The sequence below is a fragment of the Cnephaeus nilssonii genome (genome assembly GCF_951640355.1).
Source record: "Cnephaeus nilssonii genome assembly, chromosome: 12".
Classification (NCBI taxonomy): Eukaryota; Metazoa; Chordata; class Mammalia; order Chiroptera; family Vespertilionidae; genus Cnephaeus; species Cnephaeus nilssonii.
The window spans coordinates 38,474,164-38,494,402 of record NC_137083.1 but is presented as its reverse complement, the minus strand read 5'-3'; the positions used below and the strand labels follow the sequence as shown (position 1 = coordinate 38,494,402).

General features: G+C 38.8%; 2 protein-coding genes across 2 annotated transcripts in view; one reads left to right on the top strand and one right to left on the bottom strand.

Annotated features, from left to right (window-relative positions):
• CCDC146 (coiled-coil domain containing 146) overlaps positions 1–20,239 on the top strand; it is a gene marked incomplete at its 3' end in the record, with an annotated part of 112,368 nt that overhangs the window by 34,362 nt on the left and 57,767 nt on the right. The window lies entirely within an intron of this gene.
• Positions 4,429–10,744, bottom strand: FGL2 (fibrinogen like 2). The gene is made up of 2 exons (XM_079786413.1): positions 10,042–10,744; positions 4,429–7,712 (listed from the first exon to the last, which is right to left on the bottom strand). The coding sequence occupies exons 1-2, from the start codon at positions 10,655–10,657 to the stop codon at positions 7,006–7,008; spliced, it is 1,323 nt and encodes a 440-aa protein (XP_079642539.1). The 5' UTR covers positions 10,658–10,744; the 3' UTR covers positions 4,429–7,005.

Sequence of the window (20,239 nt, the reverse complement as noted above, 5' to 3'; positions counted from 1 at the left end):
TTAGTCTCAAGACATTTCTGGCTTCTTGGCTTTAATTAGTATAGTTGCTGTTGAATCTAGGTTTGTGTTAATCAAGCAAGCCATTAGAACCAACCACATCTGCTCACACCAGCCCATTGAATTAAGGATTCCTGGTAAATCTATCTACCGTATTTTCCGGCGTATAAGATGACTTTTTAACCCAGGAAAATCTTCTATACGCCCAGTCGTCTTATACGCCGGAAAATACGGTATGTCAACTAATTCAATCACATCTGAAATTCTGTTTTTTCTTCTTTAGTCAAGCAACCTTAAAATCTGTCTCCACATGTGTTTCCCCAGTTTTCTGCTGATATGAAGTAGTATAAAGGCTTCTTCTCCAATTTGACTATAATTGACATTAGGGCACGCCCTGCTCACAGGTCTGGAGATGCCAAAAGAGAACTAAGGTTGCTTCCTCGTGAGAAAAAGTAACAGTGTCTTTCAGCAAGAAGAGCCTGAGGGACCACTTCAAGGAGCAAGGGAGGCTCAGTCACTCTTGGGAATTAGCGGACTCTGAGCTCTTCAAGTTTAGCCAGCTTCTCTCATTTCTGTTCTCACTCCCAGCTCTTCCCAATTGATCAAAGAAACCTGGCAAAGCTATGATTCAGCAGACGTTGCAACTTGGTAACACACGGAATGAAGTTACAGTTTGGATTCAGCCAACTCTGCTTGTTATCTGAGGGGAGATTTGGAATTGAAGATGGTTTCCAAGGGGGTCTTTAGTCTAAGCTGTAATTTTTAAAAATTAAAGTATTCATGAATCTTGTGAGATTAAAATTAATTTCAAGATTACAATATAGTATAAGAAGTGTGGAAATACTTTCTTCTTTAGAAACTCAGGTAGGACAATTACTGTCCAGTCCCGTACAGCCATGTACCCATGACATGTACCCAGAGGCTGTACCTGTTACCAGACTGGGAGCTGGCCCTGCTCCAGCAGGATCTGGGACCCGTAGAGTGTCAGGCAACCTCCAGGTTCTTGACTAGCACAGGACATTTTTAAGACATGAGTCCAGATGAAACTGAAAGTAAGTTTATTAAATCTTGGCGAGTGAAGCAAAGGAAGGGCCCTGGAGACAGGATCAAGGCATAAGTAATCCTGGGATGAGCTGCCGCCGCCCATTGCTCCCCTGGGTGCAGGTCTCATCGGGACCCTTAGAGTTTAGGATAGAAGCAAAGCACTCACCTGAGGAAAGAGAGGGAGGGTAGAGGCCGGGCATGCTCAGTGCTCAAAGAAGAGCGTATGCGGGCGTCCTTTGTCCTGAGGGTTTTATGTATTTTCTATAGGCGGGAATTTTAAGGGAGGTTCCAGGGGAGGATCTCACAGAATATTCTTTAGCTCTCCAGGTGTGTCATCTAGAATGCTGATGTAGCAAAATGAGCATATAGTTGGTTCAGGGGTCATTCTCTGGTTAGTTTCACCTCTATCTTGGATTAGTCTGGCTCTGATTGGTTTTTTGTTATCTTTCTCCTTAAGGTGACTTAAACCATTTGCTTTTAGGTATCTTTGGTTAGGAAGAATAGGGTCTTGTGATTTATTTATTAGCTGGCTATTAATTGCTCAGCTATTCTGGCCATTTGTTCAACCATTTGTCTCAATTTTCTCCATCTGCTCTTAGTATCTTTGGTTAGGGAGGGTTAGCTGGCTGTTAGTTGCTCAGCTACTCCAACCATTTGTTCAGCCATTTGTGTCAGTTTCCTCATTGCACTTGCCAGGGAATTTTATTAGATTCTTACTAGCCTTCCTCAGTTCCAGAACCCCTTCTAAATAGTTTGCCATTGTTCCGTACCCAATCCTGTAGTTTATATTCTATCTCTTTTGCCATATTTTCCCCTGGCTTCAATCACTTCCACCTGTATGTACCATCTCCCAAATCCTCTGATTTGAAAGTCCCCACTCCTTCCCCAACTATAACTCTGGCTTCTTTAGACTATATCCCTTCCTCTATGCTAAAGCATTCATGAACCACTTTGAGTAACAGCATTCCTGTCTCAAATTTCCTTTACATCCTAGACAAACAGATTGATTTCAGGGTAAAACCTACATAACTGTTAAATAATCCTACATAATAAAATGGTAATATGTAAATTACCATCACTCCGCTACGCCCACGATTGGGCCAGCAGGAGGCGCAGGGGGCGGGACTCAGGGTGGCCGGGGTAGCTGATTGGGCCAGCAGGACGCTGAGCTCGCGGCGCCAGTGGCACCGCGAGCTCAGCGTCTGTGCCATGGCTGCCGGAGGCTTTCGGAAGGCCTGGGGCACCGGCGGACAGCCGGCCAGGTCCCCCGCGATCAAAGGCCAAAGCGGGGGACCTGGCCGGCTGTCTGCTCCGGCGCAAGGCCTTTCGAAAGCCTCCGCAGCGCCGGAGGCTTTCGGAAGGCCTGGGGCACCCGCGGACAGCCAGCCCGCTGGTGCACCAGGTGCATGATTAAATCATGCACTGGGCCTCTAGTGTGATATATAAGAGAGAATACAGTTGAACCTCAGTTCTCGAACTTAATTTGTTCTGGAAGGCTGTTTGAGAAGGAATTTGTTCAAAAACCAAATCATTTTTTCCCCATTAGAAATAATGTAAATTGAATTATTCCATTCCAGACCCCCAAATGATTCTGTTTTAACCTCTCTTATATACAGTACATGTTTAATGTACTGTTTAATCTATAAATAAACACTTCTTTTCTTAAATGTATCAAACCACGCCCTACTGGCCTTAAAGGAATCACTTTCAGCACTCGTTCCAGGGGTGTCTTTCAGGTCAGCATGTAGCATCTTCACTTGTTCATATGTCACTGCTTTCAAAATGCTGTCACCAGCTAACTGCTTTATGTTTATCCGAACCAACAACAGTTTTTCTACCTCTTTAATTGCCTGTGATCATTGTTTCTTTCATGCCCTCAGCAACATTAGCACTCTTGATGGCCTCCATATTTTAAAATTTTGCTAATCATTGATTTTGGCCAGCAACAATAGCATTCTCTCCTTTGTTTTGTTGCCTGAGAGAGGCTTTTTGTCATGCTAAGGCAGTGGTCGGCAAACCGCTGCGAGCCACATGCGGCTCTTTGGTCCCTTGAGCCACGTGCGGCTCTTTGGTCCACATGCGGCTCTTTGGCTCTTCCACAAAATACCACGTGCGAGCGCGCACCTACAGTGCGATTGAAACTTCATGGCCCATGCGCAGAGGTCGGTTTTCGGCCTGGGCGAGTCTATTTTGAAGAAGTGGCGTTAGAAGAAGTGGGGGTATCGGTCGCATGTGGCTCGCGAGCTGCGGTTTGCCGACCACTGTGCTAAGGTATCAGCATGAAAGGATTGTCAGGTCCCATCTTGAAGTTTGGCTAGACAACTGAGACATTTTTTGTGTGAACAACTTGGTTGAGAACCGAATTGTTCGAGATGGGAGACATTCGAGAAGTGAGATTTGACTGTATTACAATGGTAGAGGGCAAAAGAGGAGAGTACCAAAGTCCTTCTAATGCCTTCAGAGGAGAATACCCAGAAGAGATAACTATTTAGGTTGATGATGATGATGATGATAATACATATGTACATTCTGAGTGCTTTACATATGTTATCTCATTTAATCCTCTCAATAACTCTAACAGGAAAATTCTCTTGTGATCCCTATTTAATCATTAAAGAGACCAAAGAACAGTGAGATTGACTTTGCCATATTTTCCCCTACTTCAATCACTTCTCACCTGTATGATTACACAGCTTGCAAAAGGTAGTGCTAAAATTCAAACATAGCAAGTCTGGCTCCTGGGTCCCTACTCTTAAATCATAGGTGAGAAGATAAAACTCAGCCGAGGTTGAGGACGGCATTCTACCTAAACCAAGGCAATAGTTTGCACAGTCATGAAAATATGGGAGAACATGGTTTGCTCCAGAACACAGCATTGAGTGTGGCAGGAGTGTGAGTAGAGGTGGAAAAGGTAGGGAGAAACCAGTTCAGGAAAGGGCTTATTTGCTGGGTTTTATTGTGCAGGAAATGAGTTGTTGAAAGGTTTTAAGCAGGACAATAACATGATCAGAACTGCATTTTTGCACAATCCCTCTGGCAGGGATATGGAGGATAGATTGGAATAGATTGAAACTGGAGGCACAGGTTACTATTCAGAAGCATTTGCATTATCCTGAGGATATGATGAGGGCTGAACCAGAGCAACAACATCAATGATGGAAAAAGTGGAGATGGAGTTGAATGCCTCAAAATGAAACTGAAACTTTTGTATTTCAACTGTGTCAACAGTATTCTAATTGAGGAAAATAAGATAATGGTGTTCCTGTAATTGCCTCTGTCTTCCTGTTAGTAAAATAGCACTCGTTAAAGTCTTGAGTCAAAGATATTGTTCAGTTAGGTAAACATTATGCAACTTTTCAGACAAGAGTAAATATATAAATATTATTTCACAGACAATAATGTTTAATATTTTCACATTGAAGAAATAAATAGATATGAAGATTAACTCTTATATTTTACAGAATTTTTGAAAGACATGAAACAAATTTATTTATACATAAAGAAAAATAAGAATTATAAACAAGAGCTCATTGTGATGACATTACCCATAAGGACCAGCAAATATTCTTACTAGAATATCTTCTATGCTTTGCAGATTTAAGCTATCTATTAAACGGATGTGTCATTACTTCCTTGGAGCATTACTGCTTATCAGAATAATTTGATTTTTTCCCCCCAACGATGAGTGAATCCATTCCACTTGGAATTTCTAGTTTTAGTCTCTATTTTCAAAGAGTGATAAAGCTCAGAAATAGTCTTAATTAAGATAATAAATATTGGCCATTAAAATGGAACTAAGACAAGACTTTAAAATAATATATTGTTAATAGTAAATCTACATTTATGAACATTAGTGAATATTAGTAAATAGTTATCTTTCTTTTTAAGTAAATAGTTAAGTCAAAAGACTCTTGTAGATATCAACATGTTAAAGATTATAAAAATCTAAAGTATATTTAATAATACGTGGCATGAAATGATTTTAAAAAGGAATTTCTGTTATAGAATTTTTATTAGAAAAGTACCATCAAGTATAATGGAAAATAATATTTTGATCCTTTGAAATAAGAGTGGAAAGATAGAAGGATAGCTTTTGAATATTTACATGCACTAATGAATTATATGCCAGATTCTCCTGAAATGATACCTAGTTCCCATTAAATCGGTGCACACTCACTATATGTGCTATTTTTCTTTAGAACTCTATCTGTGAGGAGTCCATTTTTGATCATAGAAATTCAAAATTATTTAAACGTATACATATATTAATAATTGTATATGGTGAATCAAAATGCCCTTATCCGTAATAAATAACTTGTATGATATTAAAATGTTTATTTTAAAAAAAACAAAAGAGAAAGATAAAGAGTAGATCAGTTACAACATTTGCATTTGGTATCCTATTGGGTAGATACGCAGCCTTACCAATTTTGGTCTACTATACAGTGATACATTTTGGTCATAACTTAATTCTATTTGTATTTCTCTTTAACATTTTAATTGTATTCATAATAACTTAATTTTCATCATGTTTACCTAAAAACTCCATATGTTACATATTATTAAAAGGATGTTTGCTTCTTTTTGATTAAAAGTTTCTGTAAAGGTTAATACTTGAAAAGTTAACTTGTTACCTAATCATTTTCAAATAATGAGTAAAGATGCATCTTTGTGAATATATTTTAAAATCTTGGTTACTATAGTAGAAACAGACACTAGCAATGAAAGCTTGCATGTATTTCTATGACTCACATATAATGAGTATTTCAAATTTTATTCTAGAGTATTTTTAAATATGCAGCAGAATACTACTGTTCTCTCTGACATGATCCCTTTTTACAATGATGAAACTTAACACATTATTTTTTATAATCTTTGAGCATGATATTTGCATTCCAGAATTAATTAATGAATTATAAAAGATCCAGATACTTTTGATTGGTTAAAAAAATAAACATCTTTATTTGAATCCTTCTGATAGTAAAATAACCAATACATCAGTTAGGATTAAAATATATACTATTTGAACTACTGTTCTATATATATCAAAATTCATATGCTTTTTATAAATAGGCTTATCTATTTATCCTATAAAACTTAGCTTTAAAACTATTACTGCTTTGGATATAAAACTGGCCTTCAGACCATTATAGACTATACATAAATGCTTCATTCTTCACCAACACCAACCTCTTCTAAAGAAAGCTTACCAGTAGTCTTGCACAGTAGTGAGCAATTTTAAAAACTATTAGGCATAGAGAGTAAAGGAAGATAATATTTATGTTAGAGCAATTTTCACCATAAAACATCTAAAAAGTAAAAAACTGTGAATGAATTACCTTTAAACCATGGTCCTAATGTTAAAATTAATTTTCTGAATGCCACATTTTTAAATATTTTAAATGACAAATATTTTACATTTCGTGGAGTACCTGAACGGCATTAATTTGCCCGGCAACTAAAATGCTATAAGGTCTTTCTGACCAAAAGTAAATGCCATAAATTAAAGAAGTTTATCTCAGAATGAGGATTAGGGTATTTACATAAAAATAAATACCCAAATAACTCTTTATAGCTGTAAAAGAATGATATACCCTCAGAAGTGTTTGTCATAGCCAAAATACAAATTACTTGTGTGTACAATCTAGCCTGCTGAGTAAACAATTATTTTTAAATTATAGCAAGTAATACAATTAATAGAAAACTTTTTAATTAATAGAAATTAAGATAATTATAAATCTAATGTGTAATTCTCAATATTCCCTGGTGCTTGCAAGTGTTCTTTAGCATAACAGCAACAAAGGACTCCTTTAAATTGTATGTATTTTTTAGCTTTATTTCAGATGCCGTGTAGCATAAGAACCCAATGTTCAGAGATAAGTGTGTAACCATGGAAAAGGAATACAAAAAGGAATTAATTGCCCTATTAGGTAATGAATACTCAGAGGAATGAGCATTAGTGATTTATGGCTTGAAGTGCTTGGGTCTGATCATCATTTTGGCCTCTTTGAAGGAGGACTTATAGCCACCAGGCTGTGCCTCACTCATACCAGGCCAGGTGCCCCAGAAAATCCCATTACGGACACCTCTGTATTTTTGGTGATAATATTTGCCATTTAAGTTCGCAGAAAGACATGCATCAAACCACCAGCCTGAACTGTAGTAGAGCCCACAGTTCCCGGAGGGATATCGATCATTGTCTCTATCTGGGGTGGTAAAGAACTTCATGTCATGATTGTAGTGTTTGCTGAAACGTAAGGCATCTCCAGCTGTGCCATTGTAGTTACCAATGTGTACACGGTATTTGAGAAACTCATTGGCCACATAAAACTGATCATACAAGGCATAAAGTTTGACACCATTAAAGTCTTCGAGATCTATTCTTAGAATCATCTCCTTACTCTTGGTCAGAAGGTGAATTTTATCATTCCCCAGCCAAAATTCTTTTCTGAGGTTTCCGAAGCCTACTTTGTAGTCTTGCCATGTTTTGTTGAAGTTGGTGCTTCCATCGAGACGTGCCTGCAGCACTGTCCAGCCTCCCCCCATGGTCTCCATGTCACAGAAAACTTCGAAGCTACTATTTTTGGGATCCGGTGTAACTCTGTAGGTCTCACTGCTTCTCTTGCCTATAGTGTAGTATTCGGAGCAATCTTTATATATTAGATGTTGAACTGAAGGGGGAAGAAGAGAAAGACATTGGATTTTGTTAAAAATTATGCATCTGAAGAATTCTTTTGTATGTATAAAAGCAGTTTGACAGCTCCATCCATGGTGATAATGGCACCTTGCTCTGCTAAACTTACTTGAAACTGTTTAGCAAATGCTTGTTAAGGCCTCAGAAAAAGAATCTGGTGCTACAAAGCAGACAACATACTCTTGGCTGGTAATAATATTGACATCGACAACAATCAACAACAATAAGAAGAAATAAAAATAATAGTTTTAAGAATTTAGTCATTTTGGGCGAGGGCTACCCTCAATAGGCATTCTGCCAAAGGCTTGATAACATTTTTACACTTAATCTGCACATGATCCTTATGATGTAGATATTATTGCAAATATGCTGGTGACAATATTTATATTCAAAGAGGATCAGTGGCTTGCCCAAGTTCACAGAAGCATTAAGTGGCAGCGTCAGGACTGAGTTCTAGCGGGCTGCATAGCTTGTTCTTGTAACCACTGCACTAATTGGTCCTGAAAGTCAGAAGATTCCAGCTGCCCGATTCCGCGCTTACAGAGGAACCATAGCTTCTCTTTCCTTCACCCAAAGGGGCTGGTAGCCTCTGCTGTTAAAAAGTGTTATGGGATATGTTCCCAATGACGTGTTAAAATTTTAATGCGCAGCACTGATCATACATTCACATTTATTTTACTTGCTTGACCACTAAATAAAGAAGCTAAAAAAAAAAGCTCAAATTAAAAGGAAATTTTTTCAATAATATTCCAATATTCTTATTTTGACTTTATTACCCAAGGAAAGTATTTAGCCAGGTTTCATATATTTGGTTTCTAGAAAGAAATGACAGGTGATTATGTCTAGAATAAAAATAATAATTAGGTAGCATGGTTCTGTAGGAATCCAATACAGATATTTATTCCCACATAATTTTTATAAAAGTCCATGCCAGGTAAGTTTAATATAGGCTGTCCGCCCCCCAAAAAAGTACACACACTTTGAATAATTATAATAATTCCAATGGGTTAAATCTGAAAAGACAGAAACATCAACTGAGCTATCAGCTGTTAACGTGTGTATACATTTGGGGGGGGGGGGCGGCACCCTGTATAAACTACTCTGTGGCATAATAAATCTATTCATGTGTATTTAGAATTCAAAATATTCTGATATTTTCCCAAAACTTTTAGTAAAAATAAAAAGTAGACAAGAGAATCTAATGTGTGCCCAAGGATGTCATCTACCTCTCCGCCTGGCAATGTGTAGGGTAACTTCAGATGGGAGCTGCCTAGTGCATTAGCAGCCGAGGTCCTGAAAACCCCACCTGTCTTCACTGGCAGATTCCCTGGGGATGGAGCACGCATGAGGTACTGGTTCCAAATGAACGTGATCCTGCCCTAAGGCACCATATCCCTTCAACCTCACGCTCATGGTAAGTCCTAGACCTAATGCACAGATGGCTTTCCAACGTGTGACAAGACCACCAGCAGCTGTGCCCCAGGAACTCAGATGCCAAGCCAGGGTCTGGAGGAACCAGTGCCACACTGGCTCATGGGCAGAGGGGGCAGTTAGGTTTGCTATCTTCGACATATATTTATCACAGTTAGTCCAGGTAACCGGGATGGTGAGGATGGCTTCTGTTGTTACACGCTTGAATTCTAGTTTAAGGTAAAAGAGGGAAAGAAACGAGAATGTATTCCTTCCTAAGTGGCATTCCAAATCTCCCCCTTACCATGTTTTTGTGTCACTAGGTCTCAAAGCAAAAAGTTTTACCCACACATGAAACCATATGACTGCTTTCACTCCATCTATAAAGTCTCCCATTTTCACTAGGTATTGGGGTTATCTACTGCAGATTACTTGCTAAGATCTTTCAAAGATCTCCTGTTGCTGCATGAGAAGAAGCAGTCAGCAGACCGTAAGAACCTGATTTTCAATGAACACAGTACAACCGCAAATACTGCCTTGTCCCTATGTTTTCAAGCACTTCAGTAAAGAGATAAGTTAAAAGCACTAAAATGTAAAGAATTCTATTTCTCTACAAAGTTTATATGTAACTTTGACATCAGCAAAGTGCTTTGAAATTCAAAGTGCTTTCTAATGGCTACAGAACTAATCATGATTTTTGTAACTACCATTTCTATGGTCACACATTTGCAAAGATATTCATTTTTTTTTTCCCCGCACTACCTGGATGAATAAGAGGCTTAATTTATTTAATCGGTCACTTTCTTTAACTTATTTGCTCGGGTTCATGTTTATAAATGTTGTCTAGCTACATAACCTTCATGAATACACGATAAGAAAATGGTTACTATCCATACCTGGGCGTGACTGTATCTGTTCTTGACTGGGACACTTGGAACATTTCCCATCCAAACTGTTGACAACAAATGTCAGGTTTGCCACTTTGCTGTCAACGTAGTTTTCTACATTGTTCATGTTGACGAGATTCAGCTTCTCCAGGCGACCCTGGAGCACGTCGATCTCCTTCTTGGCGTTCTGGAGGTCCGAGGACAGCTTGCTCACCTCGCTCTCCAGTTCTGTGACTCTGTTGTCATCCGCCTCTCCCGGGTCTCCCGCGCCCGGTGACAACAGCCCGCTCCTGCCGGGCTCTCGGTTGTCATCCGCCTGCAGTTTGCTGTCTTGGCAGCATTTCTTCAGGCTGCTGACGATTTCCTTGAGGCTCTGGACTTCTTTGAACACCTCCTCCATCCTGCCGAACTGCTTGGGGAGCTGAATCGTCAGCGGGGGCAGGTTCACCTGGTAGGGGCATTCGCCTCCATCCTCGCACTTCCCTCTGCTCTCTAGCCTCACGGGGCAGGCGTCCTTGGCCGGTTCGTCTTTCATTTCTTCTGTGCCATTGTTTGCCGCCACCAAACAACTGTAAGCAGCAAGGACAGCCGCCGAGCTCAGGCAGCACCAGGTGGCCAGCTTCATCTCGGCGGCGGCGGCGGCGGGGCGCTCACCCAGCAGGGAAGTGAGGCGGCGTGCTGGGCTGGAGCTGTTTTAACGGCGGCCGGGCCCGCCTGACTCAGGCTTCTGCTGTCAGAAAAGGGCGGGAGCGCTTGCATCACAAGTTTCAGAAACTCAGAAACGGGGAGAGTTGCCCTCGGCCACCTCAGTGTGCCAGAAACTGTTCCTTATTCCCAATCACAGTGAGCTGGTTGGATGCACATACTGAACAAATTTTACTCTCCTCGTTTATTTGATACAGCACAAGAAAAATCTGGTATTTCAGAATAATTATGCTCGAAGTGAATCATGTAATTGTACTTAACTCCACTAGGGAAAAAAAAAAATTATTTTTAAGATACAAATTAAGTCCTAGTGATTCACACTATCTGAAGAACAGAAATATTTACCAAAAAAAAAAAAAACAGAAATAATCCTTTTTTTCCTTTTTAGTGCATGGCATTGAGGACCCTGCATTTTCCTCATGTTGGACATGCAGGTGAAATCTTAAATTTTTTTTTTTAAATATAACGAAGTGCATCCTTCTGACTTGTGCCATGGACTATTTGAAAAAGGGAAGAAAACTGGTAGAGAGGAGGGGGGTTGGGGAAGCTGCTTTGTATTACTTTGACCCTAACATAGTGTAGTAGAAATGACTAAAACACAGTTAAAAGTACATCATTGTCTTTCAACGAAACCAGCGGCCTCCTCCTTTGCCCCTTCCCCACTGTGAGGTTGTGTTGTCATCTCCCAGAGCTGCCCAAGTGTGCATCTTTGAACTGTGCCCGCCTCTGCTCGGATTCTTCTGTCTCCAGGAATCCTTGCATCCCCTTGCCACTGGCAGCCCCCCTCTGTGAATCCTGCCTCTATCGCGGGCCCCATTCACCTGCTTTCTATGCCTCTTGGTGTAACCCGTCAGCACTCATGACTTTTCAGACTTCTCAGTTTCATATTTTTTAAACTCTTCTCCTCAGAGGCCAAGGGCAAGAAGGAGGAATGGCTTCAACTGGAGAAACCACTTTCTTTTCATTTGTTTTGCATATTGGCATCTCACATAAGATTTCTTATTTTTTTAAAAGACTTTTATTGCTTTAAAAATAATTTCAAAATGACTGATGTGGATAAAAATCCAAATTCTTTATTATGTTACTTAAGGTACTCTGTAATCTATTTCATATTTATTTCTTGAATTGACTTTCCTATGTACCCTCTTCATTCCAGCCAAACTACCCTACTCGTGTTCTCTAACTGTGTCAGGCTCACTTTACATTCCACAGCTGTATTTACTCCTGAATGCTTAGGAGGCCTGGATCCCTCCCCTGGATCTACCTCTTATCAGATATATAGATTATTAACTTTACTCAGCCTTGGGTCTTGTAACTGTGAAGGAGGAATTTGGCTATTCTTCCCTCATACAGGAATGAGAGTTATAAAAACCTTTGAGTGGAGTGCTTCAGGGGGAAAAAAGAAGTGTGTATAAAAGTAACATTCTTTCCAAATAAGTTTGTCAAACATGTTCTGCACACCCTATGCCTCATTTTTCCTCCATCTTCTTCCAGTCTTTTAAAAAATTAAGTTGTTTTCTCCTCATTTTATTCAATATGTTTACATCAGTTTTATATAATTTTTTATAATTAAAAATATCTATTTAGTCTCCTAATTTTATTTCTCTCCCCTTACCCACTTTCAAGCTGTGACACTCCCCTGTTGTGAGCAGAGAAATAAATGAATGATTAGAGAAATTTTAAAAGAAAGAGAATGATGATAATATAGATGATATAAAAATCCTATATAATAAAAGGCTAATATGCAAATTGTCCCCTCGACTGGGAGTTCAACCAGGAGTTAGACCAGGGGGCAGCTCCTCCTCCGCTCACCCCCCCCCCCCCCCCCCGCCAGCCTGGCCTGATCAACCCTGATTGGGGCAGGCCAGCCAGACCCCACCTGTGCACAAATTCATGCACTGGGCCTCTAGTATTTTATAAAGTAGAAGCATAAAACAAAGTAATATTTTAAAAGAAAAAGAACATAGAGAATAAGATATTATGTAATAATATTGTATAAAGTAGAAATATATTGGAATAATGTTTAGTTTAAGGTACATTACTAAATGCCCTTGACTGGATAGGGTATATATAAATCCACATATTTAGCCAGTCAAGTATTTATTAAGGATCTTCTGTGTACTTGGACCTATGCTAGAACATATAGAAGGTGTAAGCCATGGCCTCTTCCATTTGTTCATTCATTCGTTTATCCATCCATCCAGACATCATATTAACTGAGCACCATCTACATGCAAGACTACACAGGCACTGAGGCTACACTAGAGAACAAATCATACAAAAATCCCTTTCCCTTCTTAGGAAGGTGTATTGAGGACCTTGTAGTTTCTTGTGGGACAATCAAGTAAATCAGAAACACTTTTTAAACATTTCTAAATCTAACAAAAGAGCAGCTTTCTGGCTCTTGTAATGGGCTTTTGTTTCATGTGCTTGAATCCAGGATTTGCTTTCCTAGCATTACTGCTAATTCTTGGGCCCTGCACACCCCCACTTAACCAAGGGCAAATGGCACAGTCTCACCTGAAAAGGTTGAATATGCAGTGGAACTAGCTCCTGTCCCTCAGGACCCATTAAAAAAATTCCCCAAGTAAAGGCAGAGAACTGCTTTATTAATCAGTTTTTGTTGACACTGATAGATGATCCTCTGGGCTCTCCATTTAGAAAATCACTTACTCCAGGCAGACACTAAGTGACTACCAAATGAAAGAGGCTCAGTCTGCCTAGTGATTTATAACCCGTGGGGCCAGAGAGTGTTGTGCTATAATTAGTGCAAGAAGCTTTCACAAAAACAATCTCACTATATCCTCCCATCTCTACAAGTACTTGCAGATGAGAAAAACAAAACAACAAAAAAAGTCAAAGCAATCAATGACTTGCCCCTGGTTTTACAGTATTTAAGATACAGAGTTGGAGCTTGAACCTGGGTCTGATTCCAAAGTTCATGTCTTTTCTCCTATGCCACATAGCCAGGCATATTGGTAGCATGTTATGGAGAGCCTGGTGCTTAATCACCACTTAGATCCGTGGGAAACCACTGAAGGTTTCTGAGCAAAGGAATAATATATCAGTTAGGCACTTCAGAGAAATTAATTCATCAGTGAAATACTAGGTGCATTGGCAAAGGGAAAGATTAGGCAAAGAGAGCAGTATAGAGGCCACTTAAATACTCCAAGCCATTGTTTCCTAACGTGTATTTCTTGAACACGAGTGACTACATGCTGATGAATGTTATATGAAAACAGAGTTCCAGGACAAGCACCTCTGAAAAATATCAGTCTTGTGCTAATGTGTACATGGATGGCCAAGAGGAAAGTGATGTATGCTGCAATTTTCAAACATTAATTAACAATAGAACCTTTTATTTTCTAGGACAATTTTTTAGGAATGAATCTTCTGCTAGCAACCAGCAGGAAATAATGAGAGGTATTAGTGTGGTGGCAGGTGAACCAATGTAGTGGCAGGAGGAGTGGTAAAGGGGTTGCAGACATTATTGTAAAGAGTGATAGAAGCCATAGGATCTGGTAAGTGATGAGAAATGGAAGAAGAGGAGCGAGAGTTGAGGGAGAACTGTGAAATATGACTCTGGTTGAAGTAATGCCATGGCAATGAGAGTAGAGAGGGAGCAGTAGGTTGGGGAGTATAGATTTCTTACCCTCTGGCCTTGACCTTTGCCTCCTTCCTCTTGCAGGAAAACTTTCTGCATTTTCTTATGTGCAATCTCCCCTGACTCCTAATATCATCCACTGATCTGCCTCAACACAGAACTGACACATTATGCCCATTTACAGATTTGTTTTTCAGACCTAAATAAGTTATTTAACACCAATATATGGTGGGATTTCAAAGTAACAAGATTTGTTTCTATAAGCCTGATGATAAAATTACTTTCAGCCATCTATATTCACATTCACAACATATTCAGACTTCTTTAATTTTTTTTTTTCTTATACAAAGTATATTCAAAGGAGGACCTGTATTTACTGTTTTTGGAAGAGATTCCAAAAGTAAATTTTAATTGTTTACTTTAATATTCCTTAGACGTCTTAGTTGTTGTTCATTACAAATTTCATGAAAATAATCTTAAACAAAATGCTGAACTTTAAACAAAAATACAACACATAGAGAGATTTAAGAATTGCTTAATTTTGGTTGAAACTAGAATGGTTGTCAGTTTCTTTTACACGTCTTACCAGTACCTCACCAAGCCCACCCAAGCCATTTCCAGTGGCTTTTCCATACAAATGGCCTCTCTTGGCTCATGCTTCAGACTTTCCTAAAAGCTCTCAAACAAGCAGCATCTGACCTCTGCGTACCTTGTACCACTTGTTAAGTGGCTCTAGCAGCAGCCAGCATTGGTTCACAGCTTGGCCTCACTGTGGGAACCTCCAAGCCCAACACAAGTAGCAGCCTTTTGCAGATCAGTTCATGCCAGGTGGCCCAGGCAGGACATAGGCAGTGTCTGACCTTGCACCTCCCTGGACAGCTTCAGACCACCATACCACGCCCAATTACAACCCAGCCACCTTCACCAGTGACATTCTCAAGGAGCGGACTCAGTGGGAACCAAAGCCCCAATGAAGCAAGTCCTGTTCCACAGGGTCAGTCCCTGCACAGCAGCTCCTCTGCTGTAGTCTCAGTTGGTCCTTGCAGCCAGTTGGTATCTGGGGGCCAATCCCTCCCAGTGACATGACAACAAAGTCAAGGCTCAAAAGGACAGTTCACACAGCCCACACAGGGACCACACCTAGGGCACTCCGCTTGGGTGACTGGGGAGGCTGTGCCACTAGGCCCTACAGGACACCTACTCATAAGGAAACAAACACAGGGAAGCAGCCAAAATGATGTGACAAAGGAACAGTTCCCAAATGAAAGAACACAAGAAATCTCAGAAAAAAACAAACAAACAAAAACTAAATGAAATGGAGGCAAGCAAACTCCCAGATACAAAGTTCAAAACAATGGTTATAAGGAAGCTCAAGAAATTTAGTCAGAACTTCAACAGCATAAAAAAAGGTTATAGAAACCATAAAAAGAACCAGTCAGAAATAAAGAATACACTAATTAAAATGCATAATACATTACAGGAAGTCAACAGTTGGGAAGATGAAGCAGAGAATCAAATCAGCAATTTAGAAGATAAGGAGGCAGACAACACCCAATTAGAACAGGAAAAAGAAAAAAAGAATTAAAAAAAAATGAGGATACTGTAAGGAGCTTCTGGTATCATGGGGATGCCAAAAAGGAGAAGGAAGAGGAAGAAATTGAAAACCTACTTGAAGAAATAATGACATAAAATGTCCCTAACGTGGTAAAGGAGATAGACATACAAGTTCAGAAAGTTCAGAGAGTCCCAAATAAGATGAACCCAAAGACACATCATAATTAAAATGCCAAGGGATAAAGACAAAGAGAGAAGAAACTTAAGAGTATCAAGGAAAAAGCAGTTAGTTACCTACAAGAGAGCTTCCATAAGACTGTCAATGGATTTCTCAAAAGAAACTTTTCAGGCTAGAAGGGATTGGCATGAAATATTCAAAGTGATGAAAAGCAAGGACCTACAATCAAGATTACTTTACCCAGCAAAGCTATTATTTATAATTGAAGGACATATAAAGAGCTTCTCAGACAAGAAAAAACTAAAGGAGTTCATCACCACCAAATCAGTATTATAAGAAACATTAAAGAATCTTCTTTAATAATAAGAAAAAAAGATAAAAAAGTAACAATAAGTATATATCTATCAACAATAACTTTAAATGCAAATGTATTAAATGCTCCAATCAAAAGACAGAGTGACTGAATGGATTTTTTAAAAAAGACCCTTATATATGCTGTTTACAAGAAACTCACTTCTGATGGAAAGACACAGACAATAAAAAGAAGGAAAACGATATTTCATGAAAATGGAAACAAAGCTGGGATAGCAATGCTTATAACTGACAAAATAGACTTTAAAACAAAGGCTATAACAAGAGACAAAGAAGGACCCAAAAATTCCATTTCTGGGTGTTTATTCAAAGAAACCCAAAACACTAAATTGAAAAGAAATAGGCACCCCTATGTTCATTGCAGCATTATTTATAATAGCCAAGATATGGAAGCAACTTAAGTGTCCATCAATAGATAAATGGGTAAAGAAGTGATGCATATATACAACGGAGTATGATTCGGCCATAAAAAGAATGAAATCTTGCCATTTGCAACAACATGAATGGACCTAGAAGGTATTGTGCTAAGTGAAATAAATCAGACAGAGAAAGACAAATGCCAGATGATTTCACTTATATGTGGAATCTAAAAACAAATAAAAAAACAAGCAGAACAGAAACAGACTCATAGATACAGAGAACATTTTGACAATTGCCAGATGAGAGAGGAGTTAGGGGGATAGGCGGAAAAGGTGATGGGACTCAGAAATACAAATTAGTAGTTACAGAATAGTCAGGGGTATGTAAAGCAGAGCTGTGATAACTACATATGGTATCAGTTGGGTACCAGATTTATTGGAGTGATCACTTTGTAAGTTATATAAATGTCTAATCACATGGTTTTACACCTGAAACTAATATAATATTACTAGAGGCCCAGTGCACGAAAATTTGTATACTTGGGGTGGGGGGAGGGGGTCCCTCACCCTGGCCTGTGCCCTCTGGCAGTCCAGAAGCCCTCAGGGGATGTCCAGCTGACGACTTAAGCCGGCTCCCTGCCACGGCCGCTGCGCTGGCCCGCCATGAGCTGGCTTCTGGCTGAGCAATGCTCCCCCTGTGGAAGTGCACTGACCACCAGGGGGCAGCTCCTGCATTGAGTATCTGCCCCCTGGTGGTCAGTGGGCATCATAGCGACCGGTCATTCCACTGTTAGGGTCAATTTGCATATTACCCTTTTATTATATAGTATATGTCAACTGTAATTTAAAAATAAAAAAGGGTAAAAAAAATATTGTTGATTTTTTGTTTTGGTTTGGTTTTTGTTAATCCTCACCCAAGGGTATTTTTTCCATTGAGAGAGAATGGAAAGGAGGGAGGGAGGATGGGGGAGAGGAGAGAGTGAGAGAGAGAGAAACATCAATGTAAGAGAGATACATTGATTGGTTGCCTCCTGCAGGCACCCAGACTGAGGCTGGGGAATGAACCTGCAACCCAGGTACATGCCCTTGACCAGGAATCAAACCCATGATGCTTCGTTACACAGGCTGATGCTCTAAACACTGAACAACATCTGCCAGGGCTATTTTTGATTTATTAACATGGAACTCATAACCAACAGAGCTATAACTCATGCCTGAAGGAAAAGGAAGCTTATCTATTATGTGTTTTCTCCATAAGGCACATTGCAGCCTTCTTGTATTTATCAACACTAGACAGCACTTTATTGCTAAGCTCAGGAGCCATTTTAAATAGTGAAATCACCAACAAAAAGCACAAAAATAAAAAAAGTTATACTTATGACACTTCTTTACAGTATGAGAGCTAAAACAAGACAGCAGAGTGTTGCCTTTTTTGAGCTTAGCTGGAAATGTGCGTTGGGCTACAAAATTTTCAACCACCCTACACATGTCTACAAATTATCTCAAAAGCCCACAAGTATTATCTTGGGATTACAAACAAATTTTAATGAGTAGATGAATTGATAAATACAGAATTCATAAATAATGAGGATCAACTCTATATTATTACAAAATCCATAGCTTGGAATTCTTTAATATATCAGTATGAATTTATATACTATATAACATATTACATTTATATACATTATATGTTATATAATATATATGTGCTGTAATTATATAAGTATAAATTTTTAAACAATATTTACCTTAAGAATTTATTTTAATATTTCCCTTCATAAGAATAGTGTGCATCTTAAATTATTATGGAAAAGTGAAAATATTCAACTAACTCCATGCTAGTTGAATAATTTCATGATGAATGCATGTCTTTTAAATGCCTGTCCTTGCTCTCTTTGAAACATGTTTTTAAAAGACTTGAGTTTATCTTATGAAACATATATGTCAGTATGTGAACTCTCAATAAATGTTAATTTAAAGGTGATTTCCATTGTGTTGGTAACTAAAGAAAATTTATGAAATGGGTAAACTTTACAGTGTTAATAGCAAACATTGCAATACACTGATAGGTCATCATCCAAGTTCTTTTAAGGAAATCTTTCTACATGATTTAAGTATAGCATTCTAAAGTATAATATTATTTTGTTTATTTCTTTTTCTGCTTTTAGTTTGATAATATCTATGATTTGAGTAATTTCCTGTTCTTTTCAGTGAAAACTTCAGAGCAGAAGAAACCACTTCATGATCATTATCAACAGATGTTAAGTTGTTTGGTCCTTATTTTAAAGTATCTATGATTATTTATCACAGCTTTCCTGGGCTTATGTATTTAACACAAAATTATTTTGGATCAGGTTTATATGTACAAATGACATGGCAGGTGTTTTTACAAGTGATACAAAGTTTAGCTTCAACAACTGCTGTTGCAGAAAAAGATGACAAAATAGACACACAAGCTGCATAGTTACATAGAAACATAAATTTAAAATAAATCTCCATTCATTACTGTGACCGTCTCAAAAAGAGCCGTAGGATGGTAGTCATGGAACCCATGTTTTCAGTGAGGAATCTTCCACTATCTTGCCATTTAACTAGGCCTTAGTTTTCTCATCTATAATATGAGAAGGTCAGACTAGAGGTCTTTAAGATCCTTTGCAGGTGTTTATGACTCTAAATATTATTAATTAAAGCCATATACTGTAATAGCAAAGCAAATCATTAAAATGTAAACATAAGTATAGACTGTCCTTTAATTAAATAGTTAATTCCAGTGGAAGATTCTAAAGATCTACCCCATTTTAGGTATTCATTCATTCAGTGTGTACTTATTTTGCATTTATTGAACCATGCTCTGTACCTACCCCTGGGAATGGCAAGGATGAAAAAACAGACATATCCCTCACTTAGCCGAGCGTTAAGTTGCAGAGCAAAGTGTTTCAAGCCAGATCCAGCCTTGGGCAGAGGCAATGTCTTTGGCCTTAGAGGGGGTTCAGTATGCACACCAAGGCCTTTTCTGAACCCCTCCTTCCCTCCCAGTTTGCCATGGCATTAGCCTCTCCTTTTGCTAACTCTGAAATGACAACTTTTATAGTTTTGTGTGCTTTTATCCAACTTAGACCACAAAAGTCATCCATAAACAACCACCGCTATGTTGGATATATGCTGCCTAGGCAGAGATGAAAGCTTCCTGTTTCTCTCCTTGATTAGTTTTATTTCTTAGCCCCTTAACCCACCTTTCTAACTACCATCACTCCAAAATCTCCCACTTACAAAGCAAAAAAAGGAAGTGTTTAGAAGGAAAGGAACTCTTAAAAATAAATCTAATCTCATAAAAATGACATGCGTAACTTCCCTCAATCTAAAATGTATTTAATGAGTGTAGGGTTTATCAATTCAATAAACTGCAGATTCTGCAGAATAAAGACAAAAGCTGTA